General features: G+C 38.7%; 1 protein-coding gene across 2 annotated transcripts in view; it reads left to right on the forward strand.

The window, feature by feature from the left end:
* Nucleotides 1-21,565, forward strand: part of Brms1l (BRMS1 like transcriptional repressor) — a 38,157-nt gene extending 16,592 nt beyond the window's left edge. Inside the window, exons 5-10 of one of the 2 annotated variants that reach the window (XM_070026728.1) lie at nucleotides 10,022-10,118; nucleotides 10,897-10,980; nucleotides 13,415-13,479; nucleotides 15,174-15,213; nucleotides 17,631-17,778; nucleotides 20,004-21,565. In XM_070026728.1, the coding sequence (XP_069882829.1) occupies nucleotides 10,022-10,118; nucleotides 10,897-10,980; nucleotides 13,415-13,479; nucleotides 15,174-15,213; nucleotides 17,631-17,778; nucleotides 20,004-20,121 (552 nt within the window). In that variant the 3' untranslated portion in view covers nucleotides 20,122-21,565. The remainder of the gene's footprint in view (nucleotides 1-10,021; nucleotides 10,119-10,896; nucleotides 10,981-13,414; nucleotides 13,480-15,173; nucleotides 15,214-17,630; nucleotides 17,779-20,003) is intronic. The other variant, XM_070026732.1, reaches the window with a different exon arrangement.
* Nucleotides 21,566-22,309: the final 744 nt, after the last annotated feature.

Raw genomic sequence — 22,309 nt, forward strand, 5'->3', positions numbered from 1 at the left:
AGATTATAGGCTTGCTACACATGTTGCTCACCAATTACTATTTAGATAAATGTCTTTTTTGTGAGTACTTGGATTTTCTTTAGTAAGAAGGGTATATCTTTCATCTCTAGGTTGGTTTTTCCTTCATTGACTTTGCAAATATTTTTGCCCTGGAAATCAGATCTTTTCACTCTTTTTGATGGCTTCAAGTATCTTTTCACTTATTATATGTGCTTTTTATATCTTACTTATTTTAAGTAAAAAGATACATTATTCCATTAAGACTTCAAAGTTTACTTATAACATTTGGACTTCTAAACTACCTTTAGTTAATTTTTTTTTTTTTTCGGTCCGGTCGTGGGGTCTGAACTCTGGGCCTGGGCGCTGCCCCTCAGCTCTTCAGCTCAAGGCTAGTGCTCTACCACTTGAGCCACAGTACCACTTCCGGCTTTTTTCTTTTTTGCTTATATGGTGCTGAGAAATCGAACCCAGGGCCTCAGGCATGCAAGGCAAGCGCTCTACCACTGAGCCACCTTCCCAGCCCCTTTAGTTAATTTTTGTGTGTAGTATAAAATATGGTTCTTACTTTATTTTGTTTTGCATATGGATAGTTGATCTCAATACATTAGTTTCTAACAAATCATCAATTCTATCTCTTTATCAAATGTTTGAGTGTATGCTGATTTATTTCTAATATACTGGTTTATTCATTAGTTTTTAGTCTAATCCATATTGATAACTAAACTTGATAGTCTTACATTGTTCTTTTCCTTTACACATTTTTTTTTTGTTGGTTGTGGAACTTGAACTCAGGGCCTGGGCACTGTCCCTGAGCTTTTTCTTTTTCTTTTTTTTTTTTTGGGTCCGGTTGTGGGGCCTGAACTCTGGGCCTGGGCGCTGTCCCTCAGCTCTTCAGCTCAAGGCTAGCGCTCTACCACTTGAGCCACAGCGCCACCTTCTGGCTTTTTTCTTTTTGCTTATGTGGTGCTAAGGAATCGAACCCAGGGCCTCAGGCATGCAAAGCAAGCGCTCTACCACTGAGCCACCTTCCCAGCCCTCCCTGAGCTTTTTCACTCAAGGCTAGTACTCTACTACTTTGAGCCACAGTGCTACTTCTGGTTTTCTGGTGGTAAATTGAAGATAAGAATCCCATGGACTTCACTGCTCAGCCTGTCTTTGAACCACGATCCTCAAATCTCAGCCTCCTCAGTAGCTAGGATTATAGGCATGAGCCACCAGCACCTGTCTTACAGTTTTTATTATAATTTTTTTTGGTACCAGGTTTGAATTTAAGGCTTTACACTTGCTCTTTTCAATATAATTTCGCTTTCTTTGATATATATCTAATCTTTCTCTATATATATATCTGAAAGTGAAATTGTTGGCTTATCCTGTAGTTGTATTTTAATTTTTTTTGAAGGTGGGTACTAGGATTAGAACTGAGAGACTTATTCTTGCTAGGGAGTAGCCCTACCACTTGAGCCATTCCTCCAGCCCAACTCATTCTGGTTAATTGAATATAAAATCTCACAGATTTTTCTTTCTGTTTAGGCTTTGAAGCATGAGTAGCTAGGATTATAGGTATGAGCCTATTTTGGGCTTTCTGTTGTAGCTGGAAAGACAGGCTTGTGCTACCATGCAGTTTCTTCTATTGAAATAGATCGAGTCTTGTAGATTTTTCTGTGTGAGCTAGACTTGAAGTGTGTGTGTATGTGTTTGTGTGTGTGTGTTCGTTCTGGGGCTTGAACTCAGGTTCTGGGCACTGTCCTTGAGCTTTTTTGCTTAAGACTGGTGCTCTGCCATTTGACCTACTGTTCCACTTCTGACCTTTTGGGGGTTAATTGGAGAAAAGAATCTCATGGACTTTCCTGATGAGCTGGCTTCAAACATGATCTTTAGATCTCAGGCTCCTTTTCTCTACATCTTTGCTATTATTATCTTTTGCCTTTCTGACAGTAGTTATTCTCATAGGTGTGAGGTAATATATCATAATAGTTTTGACTTTTACCATGAAAAATGGATAGATTATCTTAAGTGTGTACATCTATTCAATTTAGTAATAGATTTTGGCTATTGAACTATTTAAAATGGTGGCTCATATTATTATTCTTTGCTACTGTGAACCAGTCTGAGATTCAGATAGTGATTTGCAATTTTTTTTCTCCCATTCTCTAGGTTGCCTTTTTTCCCGTTTATTACTTGTCTTTTGCTGTACACAAACTTTTCTTTTTTTTTTTTTTTTAATTTTTTTTATTGTAGAGATACTATACAGAGGGTTACAGTTACATGAGTGAGGTAATGAGTACACTTCCACTTCCTCTTGAACATTGTTACCCCCTCCATTGTTTTCCCCCTACCATCCCCTCCCAAACTTTTCTTTTTTAATTTTAGAAGTACTATTTGTGAGGTCATATCCAAAAAAGCATTGCCCAAATGTCATGCAGTTTATCTCTTGTATTTTCTTTTAGGAATTTTAAAGTTTTAATTATGTTTTTGTATGTAGTTTAAGATGAGGGTTCAGTTCTTTCTCTTCTTTCCTTCCCTTTTTTCCTCCCTCCCCTCCCCTTCCCTTCCCTCTCCCTCATTTCCTTCCCTCCCCTGCCCTCCCTTCCTTCCTATCCCTCCCTTCCCGCTCTTCTTCCTTTCCTTGCTTCCTTCGTGGATGTATAGTTTTCCAGCACCATTTTTTTTTGAAGGCTGTCCCTTTTCCCATTGTGTGGTTTTTTACTCTTGTCTAAGATCAGTTGACTGTATGTTTGTATGTATATGTATCTTTTTCATTGGTCTGTTTGTTGGTCTTTATGCCAGTACTATACTATTTTGATTACTGCAGGTTTGTAATATGTTTTGAAATCAGAGGATATGATACTTCTTTGTTCTTAAGATTATTTGATTGTTTAGGGTAGTATGTGGTTCCATATGGATTTTATAATTAGTTTTTTCTATTGCTATAAAAATGCCATTGAAATTTTGATAGGGATTACGTTGGAACTGCAAATCATTTTGAATAGTATGGGCATTTAAATTAAGTCTTAAATCTTCTAATATATGAGCTTTGATTGTCTATCAACAACTTCTGTCTCCAGTTTCCTTTATCAGTGTTTGTAGTTTTCAGTGATTATCTCTTTGCCTAAATTTATTCATTTATGTATTTTTTTGTTGCTATCGATAGTGGCATTTTTTTCTATTTTCCTTTTTAAATTTCCTTTACATCTACTACCCTTCTCTTCCCTACCTTCCCTATCTCTTTCCTTCCTTCTCTTTGACACAGAGTATCACAGTGTGATGATACTCAACTTTGCCTTGAACTTGTTATATAGCCTAGTCTGTCTCAATCCCCCGGCCTCTGCCTTCATAGTACTGGGATTACAGGTGTACATTACTATGCCTGCTTCTGTTGGTTCTGGTTTGTATTTATTATTTTTTTTCTGAGTTTTTTTTTTTTTTTTTTTCCATTGTGGGACTTGAACTCTGGGCCTGGGTGCTGTCCCTGGGCTCTTCAGCTCAGAGCTAGAGCTCTACCACTTTAGCCACAGTACCACTTCCGGTTTTCTAGGAGTTTATTGGAGATAAGAATCTCACAGACTTTCCTGCCTGGGCTGGCTTTGAACCATGATTCTCAGATCTCAGCTTCCTGAGTAGGCGTCAGCTACTGGCGCCTGGCTCTGAAGGATTTTTTTTTAAAGGGGATTTCTTTATTGAATTAAAAAATATTATAATAAAAGTGTACCTTATATTTTTATTATTACCTCTGTACATTCCATTTCTGTTGTTTTAATGGTTGCCTTCACTTTTCAGCTTGCATATCTACATTAGTAGGATCTAAAGTTAAATGTTGACTCTGCCCTCTTTTTGAGTTGGCTATATCTAACTCTAGTTACTGCCTTTTACAAGTTAAAAGTTTTTTTGTTGCCATTTTACCCTTCATGAGACTTTTTGTTCCTGTCCTATAGAGTTAATTCTTTTTAGATTTATCTACACTTTTTTAGCTTAAAAAAATCACTTTATTGTTTTAGAGGTGACATACAGCAGGGTTACCTTTACATAGTCAGGTAATAAGTACATTTCTTTCCTTTTGCTTAGTATCATCTGTTTCCTCATTCTCTCTATTCCCTCCCTCCCATCTCGGCCCATGAGTTGCCTGGTTCACTTTCATCAATGTCCAGTGCAGCTGGTGGGCTCTGCTACTGCACATTTTTACCTGTTTTCCACTGATTCTGTGCCCTCCCCCTACCTTCCCTCAGATGTGCACATGATATACCATAATACACTGTGTAAAGAATACAGAATCATGAGAAAATGAAAAGACAAATTAAGAAAAGGTCCTTTGTTTCCTTTTCTTTGGAGTATGTATATTATTTGTATATTGTATATGTATATTATTTGTATACATATGAAGAGGTGCTTAGGTATTACAACTTGGGGAACTTTTTTAGCTTTCTGCATTGTGTTTTTCAGTTACCACCCTTCCTTGCATGTTTACTTTTGCTTCTTGAAGAACATCCTAGCTGTCTTCCCTTCTTTAATTAAAATTTCTGTTTTAAATGTCCAAAAATAGCTTTGCTTTTTACTTATTGTTATGCTGTGCTTTTTCTTTCTTTCTTTTTTTGTTTTTGTCAGTTGTGGGGCTTGAACTCTGGTCCTGGGAGCTGTCCCTCAGCTCCTCAGCTCAAGGCGAGCACTCTACCATTTGAGCCACAGCACCACTTCCAGTTTTCTGGTGGCTTATTGGAGATAAGAGTCTCACAGACTTTCCTGCTCAGGTCCTCAAATCTTAGCCTCCTGAGTAGCTAGGATTACAGGCGTGAGCCACAGGCGCCCGGCACTTTTTCTTTTCATTGTATATTGTATATTATGCTTAAACTTCCCCTCTCACACATTCTTTTTACCTTTGGATTAGTAATTATTTTATTTATCTTTAGCTTGCTTTTTTTTTAGTTGTGAAAATACCATACAGAAGGGTTACAATTACAGGGGCAAGATAATGAGTCCATTTCTTTTTTTTTTTTTTTTTTGTCGGCTGTGGGGCTTGAACTCTGGGCCTGGGCGCTGTCCCTCAGCTCTTCAGCTCAAGGCGAGCGCTCTACCACTTGAGCTACAGCGCCACTTCCGGTTTTGTGGTGGTTTATTGGAGATAGGAGTCTCACGGTCTCTCCTGCCCGGGCTGGCTTTGAACCGCGATCCTCAGATCTCAGCCTCCTGAGTAGCTAGGATTACAGGCGTGAGCCACCAGCGCCCGGCAATGAGTCCATTTCTTATCGAGCATTGTTCCTTCCTCCTTTGTTTCCCATCCCTTCCCATCTCCCTAGCTTGCTCTGTGTGTGTGTGTGTGTGTGTGTGTGTGTGTGTGTGTGTGTGTGTGTGTGTGTGTGTGTGTGTGTGTGTGTGTGTGTGTGTGTGTGTGTGTGTGTGTGTGTGTGTGTGTGTGTGTGCGCGCGCACTATGTTTTGAACTCTCATGCCCTCACTTGGCTTCTTTTTTTTTTTTTTGGGTACAGTCGTGGGGCCTGAACTCTGGGCCTGAGCGCTGTCCCTCAGCTCTTCAGCTCAAGGTTAGCACTCTACCACTTGAGCCACAGTGCCACTTCCGGCTTTTTTTTTCTGCTTATATAGTGCTGAGGAATCGAACCAGGGCCTCAAGCATGCAAGGCAAGTGCTCTACCACTAAGCCACCTTCCCAGCCCTCACTTGGCTTTTTTGTTTAAAGCTGTTGCTCTACCATTTTAGCCACGCCTTCAGTCTGTATTTTTTTTTTCCTGGTTAATTGGAGATTGATTCTCCTGGACTTTTCTGCTCATGCTGGCTTTGAACTGCATCTTCTAGGTCTCAGACTTCTGGGTATCTGGGATTACAGGCATGAGCCGTTAGTACCTGGATAAGTATTGTTTTTTGAGAGGTCATTCTGCTTCTTGATTCTGACCTGTTTTCTTAAGAATTTTCTCTTTGTCCTTGATGCTGTGGAAGAGTAAGTTCTGTGAATTTTTTTTATATTGTTACTTTAATATTTTCTTTTAGATTTTATTTTATTAGTTTAACTTTTTAGTCCAGGGTGGTGGTAGAAGGGATCAGACCCAGGGCCTCATACATTATAAACACATGCACTACCTTTGAACCATACTTCTAGCCTCCAGGATACAGTTAAATTCATTTTCCTAACATTATTAGATTTCCAGTTGATCACTCCTTCATAACCAGGTTGTTTCTGTTTTTGAATTCTATCCTATATACTTTTTATTTCAGTACAATACAGTTGGGGGGGGGAACTATTAAAGCTTTCTTTGGTAGTATTGAGGTTTTGAACTCTGGACCTCACATTTGCTAGACAGGTGCTTTACCACTTGAACCATATTTCCAGCCCTTTTTGTTCTTATTTTTAAATAGAGTTTCAAACTGTTTGACTAGGCCATCCTTGATTGCAATTCTCATACATACACCTCTAAGCATATCTGGAATTACAGAAATGTAATTGGCTTGTTCTTTAAGACAGGATCCTTTAAGACAGCAATCTTCCTATCTCTACTTCCCAAGTAGCTAGAATTACAGGCATGAGCCATCATGCCCAGTTATTGTAGCTTTTTAAATTTTATCCGTCACTTTCTGGTAATGTCAGAAATCTCCCAGGGCTTTAGTCCTGAAGGAAGTTGAGAACTGTGAGGTATTTAAGTAAGGAAACTACCAAAGAGGATCTCATTCTGAACATAGGTCAGTGTGAGAAAGTACCAAAATGGAATCTTGGGAGTACTCTCTTGGGGTTTCTTAAGACTGTCCTGATGAGAAAAGCATAGGTGTCAGCCTGAAATGGGCTAGTGAGCAGGTTCAGTAAGTGCAGGTGTGGAGAATGGAAGTATACCAAGTGTATATTTGTGTAATATTAAATAATTTTTGGAAGCACTGGGGATTCAACTCAGGGCCTCCCACTTGCTAGGCTAGTGTGCTACCACTTGAGCCATGGTCCCAAACCCATTTTTGTTTGTAGTTGTTTGTCATATAGGGTCTCAGGGCTTTGACCAGGACTGAAGTAAATGAGATAGATTACAGTCATGTGTCACTATGCCTCACAATACGTATTACTCTTATTATTTTTGGTGTTACTGGGGTTTGAACCCATAGCCTCACACTTGCTCAGCTGGTGCTCTACTACCTGAACCTTGCTTCTAGTTTGACATTTTGCTGGTTCCTTGGATATGGAGTCTTGTGTATTTTTCTGCCTAGACTGTTTTTGAATTTCTATCCTACAGATCTGAGTCATCTAAGTAACTAGGACTATAGGTATGAACCTCTGGAACCCAACAAGAAAAGTAATATATATATATATATATTTGTGTCTGTGTGTATGTGGTCCTAAGGCTTGACTCAGGGCCTGGGAGCTGACCCTGCACTTTTTTGCTCAAGGCTTTTGCCCTACTAATGAAGACAAGAGTCTCTTGGGTTTGCCAGCCCAAAGCTGGCTTTGGACTAGGAGCCTCAGATCTCAGCCTTCTGAGTAGCTAGGATTATAGAAGACCTGATCCACTTATTTCTGGCTCATTCTGGCTTTACCTAAATTGAAAAGAAGGATTAGTGGTAGGGTGCCAATGGCTATCCCCTTCAATTCTAGCTATTGAGAAGGTTGAGATCTGAGGATCATGGCTCAAAGACAACTTGGGAAGAAATGTCTATGAGACTCTGATTTCCAATTAATTAACTACCAAAAAGCCAGAAGTGGAGCTATGGCTCAAATTATAGAGTGCTACCCTTGAACAAAAAACTCAGGGATAGCTCCTGACTTCAAGCCTCATGACTGGCGCACACACAAAAGATTAGTGGACTTACGATAGAATTTATGCTTGATATAGGGCAAATTTATCAACAGAAAGGAAAGAGAATACTCTTGTTAAACTTCTCTGTTCTTCAAAGGTCTTCATTTAACCATCTTTTCTTGGGGAACTGAGTGTACTTCAAAGGTGTGAGTCTGGAGGGCATCTGCTTCTTTTTCCTTTGATAGAGAACACTTCCCAATTCCTGTAGCACAATGTGGATGAACTGGAACATTTCCTAAGACAGGAGAAAGCATAAAAATATACAGAGAGTTGGGTACTGGTGGCTCATGCCTGTAATCCTAGCTACTCAGGAGGCTTAGATCTGAGGATCGTGGTTCAAAGCCAGCACAGGCAAGAAAGTCCATGAGACTTTATCTCCAATAAAGACCACTAGAAACCGGAAGTGGCACTGTGGCTCAAGTGGCAAGTGCTAGCCTTGAGCTGAACAGCTGAGGGACAGTACCCAGGCCCAGAGTTCAAGGCCCATGACCGACCAAAAAAACAAAAACGTACAGAGAGCAGCATGCAAAGAGATCATTTTCACCTGACATTGAGTTAGGATTTTCTTCAGCTTGGCTGTCTTTTAAACTACTTACTGGCTTAGAGTGAACAAAAGCCATCCTTTTCCTACCTTACATAAAACCATCAAGCCCATGTAGAGTCTATATTTCAAACCCCAAATGGGAGTTCATGATTGATGCCTGGCACCCTTCTCTGACGGAGTGCAACCTATATCCTAACTGATGACCCCACAGTATCTTACACAAGACTCATTTCTAATCTTCCCACTGACCAAGTATTTCCACTTGACATGAGTGTGTGGGGCAGGGGGTAAGGATGGGTCTGTCCTAGGCTGTTGGTGTAATAACTCTTGAGTATTTATATAAAACGTGGCTTTTCTAAGAAGGGCTGCAGTGTTATATAACCTCAAACAATATAGACCTCGTAGACCTTGCTTCTAGTCTGTTTCTTCTCTTCTTCTTCTTTCTGTTCCTCCTCCTCCTCCTTTTCCTTTTTCCCACTTCCTTTTTAAAAAAAATTTTTAATTTATTTTATTGTAAAGGTGATGTATAGGTTCTTTCTTCTTTTTTCATAGTTGTGGGGATCAAAGTCAGGGCTTGTGTATGCTAGTCAAGTGTTCTGTCACCAAGTTATATCCCCAAGATCCAAGTGTCTTTCTACAGTTTGTGGAGCCGTTTGGAAGTAATTAATACCTTTATAATTTTGTCAGTAATTATCTTAAATGGCTATAAAATTTATGTTTGATACTTTTTGAGATATTGGCCCACTGAATATGATGTGAAGACAATTCACATTAACAATTACCATTCCTATGAGAAAATATGCTCAATTTTCTGAGGATACAGTTCATGTTGCTTTTCATTATGGTGACAGGCAGGCCAGTGATATTTCAAAAAGGCCAGAATTTTATAAAGTAATTTACTTTCTTAACACATGTAAATTTAGATATTCTTATTCATGTATTTTGGTGGGATAGGGAAGACTAAAATTAGGCTTTGTGCTTGCTAGGCAAAGTACTCTCTACCAGCTGCTCTCTGCCTCCAGCCTCCCTCCTCTCCTCATTTTTTTTTTTGCCCAGGCTGGCTTTGGACTCTGATACTCCTACTTATGTCTCCTGTTTTGTTTTGTTTTTGTTTTTGTGTTTTTTTGTATTACAGGCATGAACCACCATACCCAGCTTATTTATTGAGAAGAGGTCTTGCTAACTTTTTAGCACAGGCTGGCCTTGAACAAAAGTTCTTCTATCTCCATCTTCTAATTAGCTGTGATTACAGATGTGAGCTACTATATCTGGCCAGTTTACACTTTTTTTTATTTATCTTTAAGTAGTTGTACAAAGAAATTGTCATTTAACACAGAAGTTTATGAATATAACCTGTCTTGATCAATGCCACCCTTTTCAACATTCTCACCCATTCCCCCGAACCCACCTCTTCTCCCTTCCTTTTCTTAATTTTGTAGGATATACTTGATTGCATTCTCCAATTTACATCTTAAACAGTATACAATTTTATGTAGTTTAAATTAATATTTAGCTAGTGTAATTTCTAGTTTTATATATTTCTTTCATACATTGACATTTCTTTAAAACATTTTTTTTTCATTGTAAATGAAAAAGCAATCAAAACTTACCATGTATTAAAGTACTTTCAGAAACTTGGCCCTTAGTTAAGATGGATGCATATTTTCTTTCTGTAATCTATAGTTTTGTTTACCTCTCAGAGTGAAAAGCTTTTGTTGTATGATACAGTCCAGAGTGAGCTGGAGGAGAAAATCAGAAGACTTGAGGAGGACAGGCACAGCATTGACATCACCTCAGGTGAGGGCGCACTGTGACGCCGAACCTTTGTTTCTTCTAGTATTAGTGTATGCAGATGAAATGTTCAATAGGAGGGAAAAGGAGCCAATTTGGAAAGAATTGGGTTGGATTACAATTGTTCCTTTGATTTGAGCTCATACTGTAGAAAGATATAAACTGAGGACAGCCAAAGGGACAAAATAGAAGGGACATACATAAGAAGCAGTGAGAGTCAGCTCCTTTCTGCTCTGGCATCAAGCTATAACTAATGGATGGAGTGAGGGGAGGTAGATTTTTGTCTCAGAAAAAGGACACTTGTTGGAAGTTAGATGAGTCCAGTGTGAAATGAATTGTTTCAGGGCTATGTTGGGTAGCAGGTTTCCTAGTCTGTTTCAGGGCTCTTGAACATGTCTTATTTTGTCTGTTAGAAACTTCATTTCTCTGGTACAGAGCAGGCATAATAGAGTCATGGTGTCTTATAAGGTCTTGATATATATGCATCATTTTCATGGAAGCTTTGTATAGTTTATATGTAAATGAGAAAAATATGTAGACCCTCATGTGATTGGAGATCAAATAATCCTTCCTTTTTTATTTTTTATTTTTATTTTTTGCCAGTTCTGGAGCTTGAACTCAGGGCCTGGGCTAGCATTCTACCACCTGAGCCACAGCTCCACTTGCGGCTTTTTCTGTTTATGTGGAACTGAGGAATCAAACCTAGGGCTTCATGCATGTTAGGCAAGCACTCTACCACTGAGCTACATTCCCAGCCCTAATCTTTCCTTTTATTTGCTTTCAGAGCTGTGGAATGATGAACTTCAATCAAGAAAAAAGAGGAAGGACCCCTTCAGTCCTGACAAGAAGAAGCCAGTTGTTGTTTCAGATATCCTTTTCTAAACTGTAGGGTTTTTTTCCCCTCCTTGCTGGACATTTTTTTTTTGCTGCTCCTAGAGCTTGAACTCAGGGCCAGCACTGACCCTGAGCTTCTTTGCTCAAGACTAGCACTCTACCACTTGAACCATAGTGCTACTTCCGCTTTTTTCTGTTTATGTGGTACCAAGGAATGGAACCCAGGGCTTCATGTATGCTAGACAAGCACTCTACCATTAAGCCACGTTCCCAGCCCCACTTGATGTATATTTTACATCATATATACTTTTATAAATTTTACCAGCACAGATTGACTTTAATTTGATAGTCCTGTAGTAAGTAGATTGAAGACAGAACATATTATTTAGATGAAGAGGTAGAGGTAGAAGAAGAAATCATGTCAATGATTTCTTTCATGAAAGAGCTGTTTCTTTTTTTTTTTTTTTTTTTTTTTTGCCAGTTGTGGACCTGAACTCTGGGCCTAGGCGCTGTCCCTCAGCTCTTCAGCTCAAGGCGAGCGCTTGACCGCTTGAGCACAGCATCACTTCCGGCTTTTTCTGTTTATGTGGTGCTGAGGAATTGAACCCAGGGCCTCATGCATGCAAGGCGAGCACTCTACCACTGAGCTACCTTCCCAGCCCAAGAGCTGTTTCTTATATAGCAAGAACAATCTCATGTGTACATTTTTTAGACAATTTTGCTATGTAGTCCAGGCTTTTAACTCTTGATCCTTTTGCTTCAGCTTTCAAATGCTGGGATTACTGGTGTATGACACACCTGACCTCATACGTACTTTTTTTGTAGCACTGGGGTTTGAAGTTGGGATCTTGCACTTGCTAGGTAGGTGCTTTGCTGTTGAGCCATGCTTCCAGTGCTTTTTTCTGGGTTGTGGGGCTTGAACTCAGGGCCTGGGCACTGACCCTGAGTTTCCCTATGCTCAAGGTTAGCATTCTACCACTTGAGCCACAGAACCCCTTCTAGTTTTTGAGTGGATAATTCAAGATAAGAGTCTCACTGAGACTTTTCTGCCTGGGCTGGCTTTGAACTGTGATACTCAGATATCAGCCTCCTGAGCAGCTAGGATTACAGGTGTGAGCCACTGGTGCCCAGCTTCCAGCCCTTTTTTATACTGGTTATTTTTGAGACAGAGTCTTATCTTTTTACCAAGGCTGGATCCTGGACTGCAGTCCTCCAGTATACGTTTGCACTGTAGCTAGGATGACAGGTGTATACTGCATCCAACTTCTAGATATCGGAGTGTTGTGAGCTTCTTTAGCTCAGACTAAAGAATTATGATGCTGTCTATCTCAGCCTCTCACATAGTTGGAAAGATGACAGATGTGTACCACCATGCCTAGCTATTGGTTGAGCAGAGGTCTTGCAAACTTTCTTTCTTGGCTGTCTTTGAGCCTTGATCCCAGCCTCTCAAGTAGATAGGAGTACAGGTATGAACCATGGACTTGTACTTTTTTTTTTTTTTTCTGTAGTACTGTATATTGAACAGGGCCTTATGCTTACTATCAGGTGCTGAACTTGAGTTTAACCTCCAGCCCCTGTTTGTTTGGTTAATTTGGGGTAGAGTTTTACTTTATGCCTGTACTAGACTTGGCTATGATCCTCCTACTGTCCTTCCTTGTAACTGGTGATGATGAGCATGTGCCACTGCACTCAGCTATTCCATTTTTCTGTAGCTGGGATAAGAGATGCATGTCCCCTCCCAGCTATTGGTTGAAATAGAAGTTTGTGAACTCTTCTGTCTGGGCTGGTCTCAAATCAAGATTCCCTCATCTCTACCTCCCAAGTAACTAGTATTACAGTCTTGAGCCACCACACTTAGCTTAGTGTATACTTTTTTTTTTTTTTTGGGTCCGGTTGTGGGGCCTGAACTCTGGGCCTGGTCGCTGTCCCTCAGTTCTTCAGCTCGGCTAGCGCTCTACCACTTGAGCCACAGTGCCACTTCTGGCTTTTTTCTTTTTGCTTATGTGGTGCTGAGGAATTGAACCCAGGGCCTCGAGTATGCAAGGCAAGCGCTCTACCACTGAGCCACCTTCCCAGCCCCGTTAGTGTATACCTTTAAAGAACATCTTTTATGTTCCTGACATTGGAATATCTAAATAATAATGATGCATACATTGAGTCTTCACATTTCCTAGTCTTCTAAATCTTCACCTTGCCCCTAGCTGGCTTTCTCAGCTCCACTTTAACATTAATGATTAGGTTGGTGATGTATTTTGCGATCAGTGATACAGGATTAAGGGAACTGTTTATGGCATCAGAAGTACTAGAATATATTTGTCCTAAATTTCTTAAAGAATAGTTTGAAGTCAATTCAGGATGCCAAAGGATTATGTCTATATTTCATTGTTACAGTCTCTGAAAACTACAACTTTAGAAATAGAAATGAAAATGTGATGTTCTTACAACCGAATTGACCTTGACTTGTCAACGTCCATATATAGTTTATATGCTACAAGATCTTGATATTCTTGAAGACTGGACAACAATTAGAAAGGTAAGATTAAAGACCGTTAGCCATTTGTTAATTGGATGAGGGTTTAGTTTTTTAAGCTCTTTGTATATTCTGGATATTAGCCATTGCCTGATTTACAGATGGTAAAAATCTCCCATTCTGTAAGCTATCTTTAGCTTGCCAGGTATGTTCTTTGCTATCAGAAGTCTTTTAGTTTGATATAGTCTCATTGATCAAGTCTTTCTTTGACTTGCTGTGCTTCTGGATCTTTACTCAGAAAGTTGTCCCAAAGAGTCTTAATGTTTCTTATACTCCTTCCTGTAATATTTTCATACCTTGTATGGTATGCAATTGTACATAAATGTATTAATTGAAATACAGAAGATTTAGAGGAGAACTCAAACAGTGTAATTCCTTAGAAAGGCAAAATCATAGTTCAACAAAATAAACACCAGGGTTGGGGTGGGGTCAAGGAGAGTGAGTGAGAGGAATAAAGAGAAGGGAGGGAGAGACTGTAGTAACAAATTCAATATAAATTCTCAAAAATTAAGAAAAGTGAGAGGAGGCGTAGGTTGGGAGAGAGGAGTGAGAATGTTGAAAGGTATGACATTGGTCTGGATGCATTGTATTCAGAAGCTGCTTTGTTAAGTGGCAACTCTTTTGTATAACTACTTAAAGATAAAATATTAAAAATAAAAAATTAAAGAATAATGGAAGAGAATATTTTTATAGTCATATTTGTTAGATTTTTTTTCTGTTTTCTTCACTAGTATATCAAAATATAGTTGTTATATCTTATTTTGGTAACATTTTGGCAGTCTTTTACAAACAGCAATATAATCTGTTAAGACTATAATTTGTTAAGAACTAGGAATGTGTCAGCAGAATATTTTAAGAACTAGGGATGTTAATTATTTAATAACATGTAGAAGTGCTCCCAAATAACAATATCATTATTGTGTGCTTGGTTGTGGCTCATGGAAGGCACTCATCCTATCTGTTGAAGGAACACAAGTGAACATTTGAGCCCTAAATTTTGTCTTGTGTTTTGTCTTTAGCCAAGAATTAGAAGCATTTTTTCTGCTTCTTTAGAAGTAGAGACTTAATTTCCATTTCTTACCAACTTAGTTGACATCAAAGGATTATTTCAGATACTGATAACAGGAGGAGGGATTATTATCTTTATATATATATATATATTCTTTTTTTTTTTGTTTGTTTTTGGTACTAAACTCAGGTATTCATATCTGCTAGGTAAGTGTGTTAGCACTACCAGCCTCTTTGTTTTTTTTTATTTTTCAGATAGGATCACACTGTTTTGCCCAGGCTAGTCTCAGACCACAGCTTGTTTGTTTTTTAACTTTTTTGCCCAGGCTAGCTTTGAACTGTGGTCCTCTCAGTGTTTCCCTTCGAAACAGCTGAGATTGCAGATATGAACCATTGCACCTGGCCTTTCTTTTTAGCCTTAGACATAAACAACTTATTAGAAGGCTTGGAGTATGACTCATTGGTAGAGTGCTTGCCTAGCATGAGCAAAACCCTGGTTTTATTACCAGCACTGAAAAATTAGAGCAGCTAATAATTATAGATTATTAAAGATTCCGTTAAGTGCAGCTAATGATTATATTTTACTGTATTTGTTATTGAACCAATTGGGAACATTGTATATGAGATATCAAAATACGTTTCAGTCTGAAGTAAGGCAATTCTTTTTTTTTTTTTTTTTTTGAATTAAGGCAATGGCTACACTGGGTCCACACAGAGTGAAAACAGAATGTAAGTATTGAGTGGAGAAATGTTCTATATGAAGATTTGTTGAATATAGGTTATTAATAAATCTGCATGTTAATGAATTATGCTCTCAATATAATTTTACCAGTAAGCACTAAAACAGAAATTGTGAATCTCTTGCTTCCTGTGAAAGATTCAAAATTTCTAAGTGCAGTATATTTCTTTTATTGATGTTGTTCAGCTTCATTGCTCTAGCTAATATTGAGTCTGTAATTCAGAGAGTGTTCAGTCGTTTTTAATGACCCAGTCATTGGACATTCTGGAATCTGTAAAGTTGTATGTGAAATTTCTATGTGTGTGCATTTTCTAAGCAGCTAAAGATTAGAATGCTGACAGTGGAGTTCATCTATCCTATGATTTATACATCTTTATATACTCTATAAAATTCATACCAAATAATGTTTTCCTGAGGTTTTTTTTTAAATCTGAGATGACTACCAAATCATGATAGAAATTAGTACTCAGAATAACTTGTTCAAAATAGGAAAAGGAATTTCTTCTAGCTACATTTCAACAGATAATCTGTAAGAGATTAGTTTCCATATTATCTTTAACCAAAGATTCCTTCAAACTTTATATTGTGTCAGGAAGTTACAGCAGTGTGGTATAAAGTACTGACTTTGGGAACCATCTACAGGGGCAAATGCCTAATATCTCTAGTGGAGTGATGGAGTGATTCTTTCTGTTTGGGACCATGGGTTCCTTTGAGAGTTTCACTACAGATTTGATCAGATCTCCTTCCAACTCCTTTAGCATTGTGTCTGTTACTTCTCCTGTCTTACCTCCCTTTTGTGCCAGTCCTGGGGCTTGAACTCAGGGTTTGTGTTCTGTCTCTGGGTTCTGCTCAAGGCTAGCACTCTACTACTGAGCCACATCTCTACTTTCAATTTTTTGCTGATTAATTGGAGATTAGAGTCTCACAGACTTTTCTGCCTATGCTGGCTTTGAACTGTGATCCTTAGATCTTAGCCTCCTGAATAGCTAGGATTACAGGTATGAGCCACCAGTGCCAGGCTTCTGTGCTCTGTTCCTGAGCATTTTTTGCTCAAGGCTAGTGCTCTACCACCTGAGCCACAGTGTCACTTCCAGCTTTTTTGAGTAGTTTATTGGAGATGAAGCCAGCCAGGCTGGTTTGAACCACAGTCCTCAGATCTCAGCCTCCTGAATAGCAGGAGTGAGCCACTGGTATCTGGCTTGTGCTATTATTTTTATCCATAATGCTTACCTAAATTTGTACTTTGTAATTCCTTGTTTACTTGTTTGTCTATTTCTTTTTTTTTTGGTCGGTCATGGGGCTTGAACTCTGGGCTTGGACGCTGTCCCTATGCTCTTCAGCTCAAGGCTAGTGCTCTACCCTTGAGCCACAGCACCACTTCCGGTGGGCTGGCTTTGAACCGCAATCCTCAGATCTCAGCCTCCTGAGTAGCTAGTAGTAGCCACTGGCGCCCAGCTTGTTCGTCTATTTCTTGATTGGACTAAACTCTAGAAAAATGAGCCTTGAACCTTTTAGTCAGGCCTCCCACCTCAACACTGAGCAGTTTTTTTGTGTGTGTAGGAAATGCTAAGTAGCTTAATGAATGGGTAACTGAATGAGCAAATGCACACTTATACTAGGCATTCTTTAGGTTCTTGGGATACAATGAGGAAAGAAACAGGCCTCCTTGGGAGAGAGTGTGTGTGTGTGTGTGTGTGTGTGTGTGTGTGTGTGTGTGTGTGTGTGTGTGTGTGTGTGTGTGTGTGTGTGTGTGTGTGTGTGTGTGTGTGTGTGTGTGTGTGTGTGTGTGTGTAATTTGTGTGTGTGTGTAATTTGTGTGTGTGTGTGTGTGTGTAATTAAGACGTGTAGAGTCCCTGAGGAGTGGATTGAGGAGCTAGGGAAGATCTCTCTGAAGATCTTCTAAAGGATTCCCTACTTCATGGAATGCTTCTGAGAGCAATATTTTTTTTCCTGCATGCCAATCCATTTCCAGGTTTGAAAAGTAGAAGTTCCACTTAGGGTATTCCTTTTACAGAATGCAAAGCTTGGGGACTTCTTGGAATTCACTGAAGTCTGCTGCTTTGCAAGGGCAGATGCTTTGCTGGAGGAAAAATACGAAAAGTATATTCAGAGAAAATATGGCAGTTGATATTTTCAGTACTACTTAAAACTAGCACTAGTAACTGATAATTGCCCGCTTCCCCTTCTGGTACTTGTCTCACTAGCTGGCAATTCATTGTTCATTGTTTAGCTTTGTTTAGACTAATGCATAGTGAATTATATAAAAGAATATAAGAAATCAACTTCTCATCTTTGGGTTTTTTATTTAAGAGATACTTTTAATGTTTTTGCACATAGATGCATATATTGGTGTCGCCTTTTAATGTATCCTCTTGTTCTTCTGACGATGTCTTATTAATATAACAGTTTTTGAACTGACCCCTTTAGTGCCTGTGAAACTAGAAAAGCATCTGCACAGTGCCAGGTCTGAAGAAGGGAGACTATATTATGATGGCGAGTGGTATATACGTGGACAAACAATATGCATTGATAAGAAAGACGAATGTCCCACAAGGTAAGCAAGTTTTTGTTCATTGAAGTGTGGCTTGTGATTATTGGTGTCAGGAAGTACTGTCCACGAGAGTGCACCCTCCTCTGTTGGCCAGCCACAGGACATGGCCAGTATTCTGTGCCACCCTTCTTCATGTGACCTGATCTGATTATAATTGTGTACCAATATTAATGTTTATATCTAGCAGACTACTATTAAGTCTTGAACACAAGCATAACACAAGTGAAATGTTTGGAATTATTTACCCATATGAGTAAGTGATCTTGTTTGTTAGTTCTTTTTTTTTTTTTTTTTTTTTTTTCTTATTTATTTATTTATTTTTGCTGGACTTGGGGCTTGAACTCAGGGCCTGGGTACGGGGCTGTTTGTTAGTTCTTACAGTAGATTCATTATTGTGTTCCTAACACCTTTAATCCAGATCACTAATAATTTCTGGCCAGCCTATTAGTCCTTAACTTTTTGGGTCTTGTTACAGTATTTTGAATCAAAAAACGAATTGTATCAATTAAGGTGAGAAAGGAATGAGAAATTAGCCTAGCAAACATAAGGCTAAATTCAGTCCCTAGTACTGCCCCCCCCACAAAAAAAAAAAGACTGATTATATTTATATTTTTATTTAACTTGAAAATTAGAAAGTGCCTTTAAAAGTCTTAATTATTTAGACTGAACTAAAGTTTCTGAAGTTATTTATTTATTTATTTATTTGTTTGTTGGTCATGGGGCTTGAACTCTGAGCCTGGGCGCTGTCCCTCAGCTCTTCAGCTTAAGGTTAGCGCTCTACCACTTGAGCCATAGCGCCTACTTCCGGCTTTTTTTGTTTATATGGTGCTGAGGAATCGAACCCAGGGCCTCATGCATGCGAGGCAAGCGCTCTACCACTGAGCCACCTTCCCAGCCCTTACGAAGTTATTTTTATAGCCTTTTCTTTTTTTCTTTTGGTTGGTCATGGGGCTTGAACTCTGGGCTTGGGTGCTGTCCCTGTGCTCTTCAGCTCAAGGTGAGCACTCTACTACTTGAGCCACAGCACCACTTCCAGTGTTCTTTTGGAGATAATAGTCTTACGAACTTTCCTGCCTGGGCTGGCTTTGAACCGTGATCCTCAGATCTCAGCCTCCTGAGTAGCTAGGATGACAGGCATGAGCCACCTGTGCCCAGCTTTTATAATAAAGCCTCTTTAAGTTGTACCTGGATGTAGTCTCTCTTCACCCTCCTCCTTACCCCTCATGGGTCCTGGGGCTTGAACTCAGGGCTTGGGTGCTGTCTCTAAGCATAGGAACACCACCACTTGAGCCATAGCTCTACTTTCAGCTTTTTGGATGGCTAACTGGAGATAGTCTCATGAACTTTACTGATGGGCTGGCTTTGAACTGCGAAACTCATATCTTAGCCTTCTAAAGTAGTTAGGATTACAGGTATGAGCCACTGACACCTGGTTGTGATTTCATTTCTTGATGCAGTCAAGAGGTGAAGGATGAGACTGCTGCTGTAACATAGTGATCTGTCTTATAGTAAACTTTTTTTAGAAGTAAAATTACAACAAGTTGTAAAGCTATAGAAACCAACAAAAATGTTGATCATTGCTATCAAGTGTCCATTTCTGTTCGTAATTACATGTGCTATTCTTCCTTATGCCTAGGAATGTGGCTTAGTGGTAGAGTTCTTGTCTTGCATGCATGAGGCCCTGGGTTCGATTCCTCAGCACCACATACACAGAAAAAAAGCCATAAGTGGGCACTGTGGCTCAAGTGGTATAGCACTCGCCTTGAGCTGAAGAGCTGAGGGTCAGCACCCAGACCCAGAGTTCAAGGTCCTCCACTGACAAAAAGACTAGGCACAGTAGATGTGTGTACCAGCATTTTCACAAATATGGGAATAACAAGTTTTGTGACAATGTTTTGATGGCTTCAACAGAGCTAGGAACTTTTTAGCTCTGTTCTGATCTTATGGAGCCACTGTTTATATGCAGTTCATTGCTAATCAAAATGGCTGTAAATAGAAGATAAAATTTACCAATTCCATTAAGAAAAGAAAGGATGCTGTCTATTAAAAGTTGCTGAATGTGGTAGTTTGACTACATGTTCTACTGATAATGCAGCGTTTGGTGATTGACAATTATTTATCTGAACCTACTGTCCAACCTTTTTGATTTTATATATAGTAATCTAAAATAGGATGAAGAGGCATATTGTAATTCATTCATTTTGCCTGTTTTTTTTTTTCCTTTACAGTGCTGTAATTACAACAATTAACCATGATGAAGTTTGGTTTAAGAGGCCTGATGGAAGCAAATCTAAGCTTTACATTTCGCAGCTACAGAAAGGAAAATATTCAATTAAACATTCGTAATTATGATTTAAGTGTTATCTAAATCTACCTTATTAGTGTTACCAAGTGTGATGTGCCATGGGAGTTAAATAAATGTATTCAGTAACTTAATATTCTATCCAATCATGAGAGAATATGTAGTTCTAGGTAGTACTCGTAAATAGACTTCATATCTATGTTAGTAAAAGAAGCAGTGATAAAAATTTAATCATGATGGTTACATTTATTTGCTCCTTAAGCCCAATGACCAGTAGGTATGTATGGTAGGGGTTTCTTTCTGAATTTTTTTCTTTTTTTAAAAAAAATTATATGAATTGTCTTATCTATCCATATGAAACCATGGCTACGTTGATCTGCATTTTTAAAAGTATTCCATATCTTTGTAAATAAGATGGATAAAATGTTTCCTATACATGATTTGTACTAGTACATTAGTTTAAATCAGAATGAAATTTAAGCATATATATGTGAAGGTGTATATATGTCATCAGTTTATTTAGAACTGATGGCCTGAACCTTACAATCTTGTTTTACCCAAAATGAAACTATTGGGTTTGAAAGGTAAAAGGAGCACTTTTGTAGACTAGCTTTCCTTCTCCTCTTCCTTGATTGTATGGTGGTGACCTGTTTTTACAAATTATGCTTAGTGTTAATTAGTAAGGTATGTGTCAAATGTTACGATGTTTCTACCTGTATTCCTGCAATCCCTTAGAGGGCAGGTGTTTGTGCCTGTATTTATGATGCACTATATATGTGGTGAACAGTAATGGCAGTATTGTGATCTTGCTGTACTTGTCTCAGCTTTTGGAACAGATTTTTAGTAAGTATTTTTCAGAGGCAAACTAAGTCCTTATTCTAATTTTATTCCTAGGGCAAAATAGACAGGAATGATTTCTTTGAATCTATTCCCAAATTAACACTTTTGTCTTTGGTGGTTTTTTTTTTTTTACACTTTATGGCCATGTGGTGCAATTTAGACAGTATTGGCCTCTCTCCCCTTAGTTTCATTCAAAATGAACTCCCAAAGCCTCAGGAACAGTACAAAGGATTGAAGCTCTCCATATGTCAGGCTGCGGGACATATTTAGGGTACAGCCAAATCAAGAATTCCTGGTGGTCTTGTGCACTTTAATCTGTTACAGTGAGACTTAAGGGACAAGGAAGAAGTAAACTTAAAGCTGAGCACAGGCTAGCTGCATGATTCCGTTTATTTCTTACTATTTTACCTCTGCAAACCATCTTGTGCAGATTACCACTTCACAGTTGCCAAATTTTCACATGCTGACTTCTGAGATTCACTATCAGCAGTTAGGCTACTTTGTTCTGTTTCTCATTAACCTTAGCAACTGTACATAATGTCATAATCCAGTAGTATGACAGTCCTTATATATGCGTTTGATAAGCATTTTTAATGGGATTTGTATTTTTAAATTTAGTATGTAATAAAAAGATGTGTTTGAGTGTTATTTGAGTGTCTTGAATTACTTCTGCATGTTACGCTGTATAACCTGGCCACTATGAAGAAGAATTTGAGACAGTTTACATTAGGGGAGACATTGCACATGTTTCTGCTTCCTTCACAACTCAGCCTTTATTGGGGTCCATGTACATATTCAAGACTGCTAAGTTATACTTAACTAAAATAAATGCATGCAGCTGTACTTTAATAAAAGTCTACTTATAAGTGCTAAACAGTCCTTATGTTGAAAATATTTACTTTGAAAACTTTAATGTTTTCATCATATATACCCCCCCACTATCATGTTAAGATTCAGTAAGGATATGCTTGTCTCTGACTTAAAATACTATAAAGTATATTTTGCTGTTGGTACTTTCCCATTAGTCTCCTGGTTGTAATGTTTAATTGAGAAGACTTGTTAGAACTCTGAAATGAGATCTTTATGATCAGCTTCTATTTTAGGAACAACTGTCACAGGTCCTGTTTCTCATGTTCAGTCTCCTGGCTCTGCCAGGCTCAACAAGTGTTGATGACTAACAAATATTAGTGGCCTCCATTTCATTCATGGCCTTCTCATTGTTAAATTGGTGGGCCTGACACTGAATACTTTTCATGTTATCTGTGGATTAAAGTTTTCTGATATTCACATTGTCATTCAAGAACTTATTACAGAACTACTTGCATCTTATTGATAATTTGTTTTCGAAAGTGAAGAACAAGGAAGCTGGCCGTTACTCTTAAGATTTGCTTT

The sequence above is a fragment of the Dipodomys merriami genome, unplaced genomic scaffold, assembly GCF_024711535.1.
Source record: "Dipodomys merriami isolate MVZ:Mamm:240054 unplaced genomic scaffold, mDipMer1.0.p SCAF_1, whole genome shotgun sequence".
Lineage (NCBI taxonomy): Eukaryota > Metazoa > Chordata > Mammalia > Rodentia > Heteromyidae > Dipodomys > Dipodomys merriami.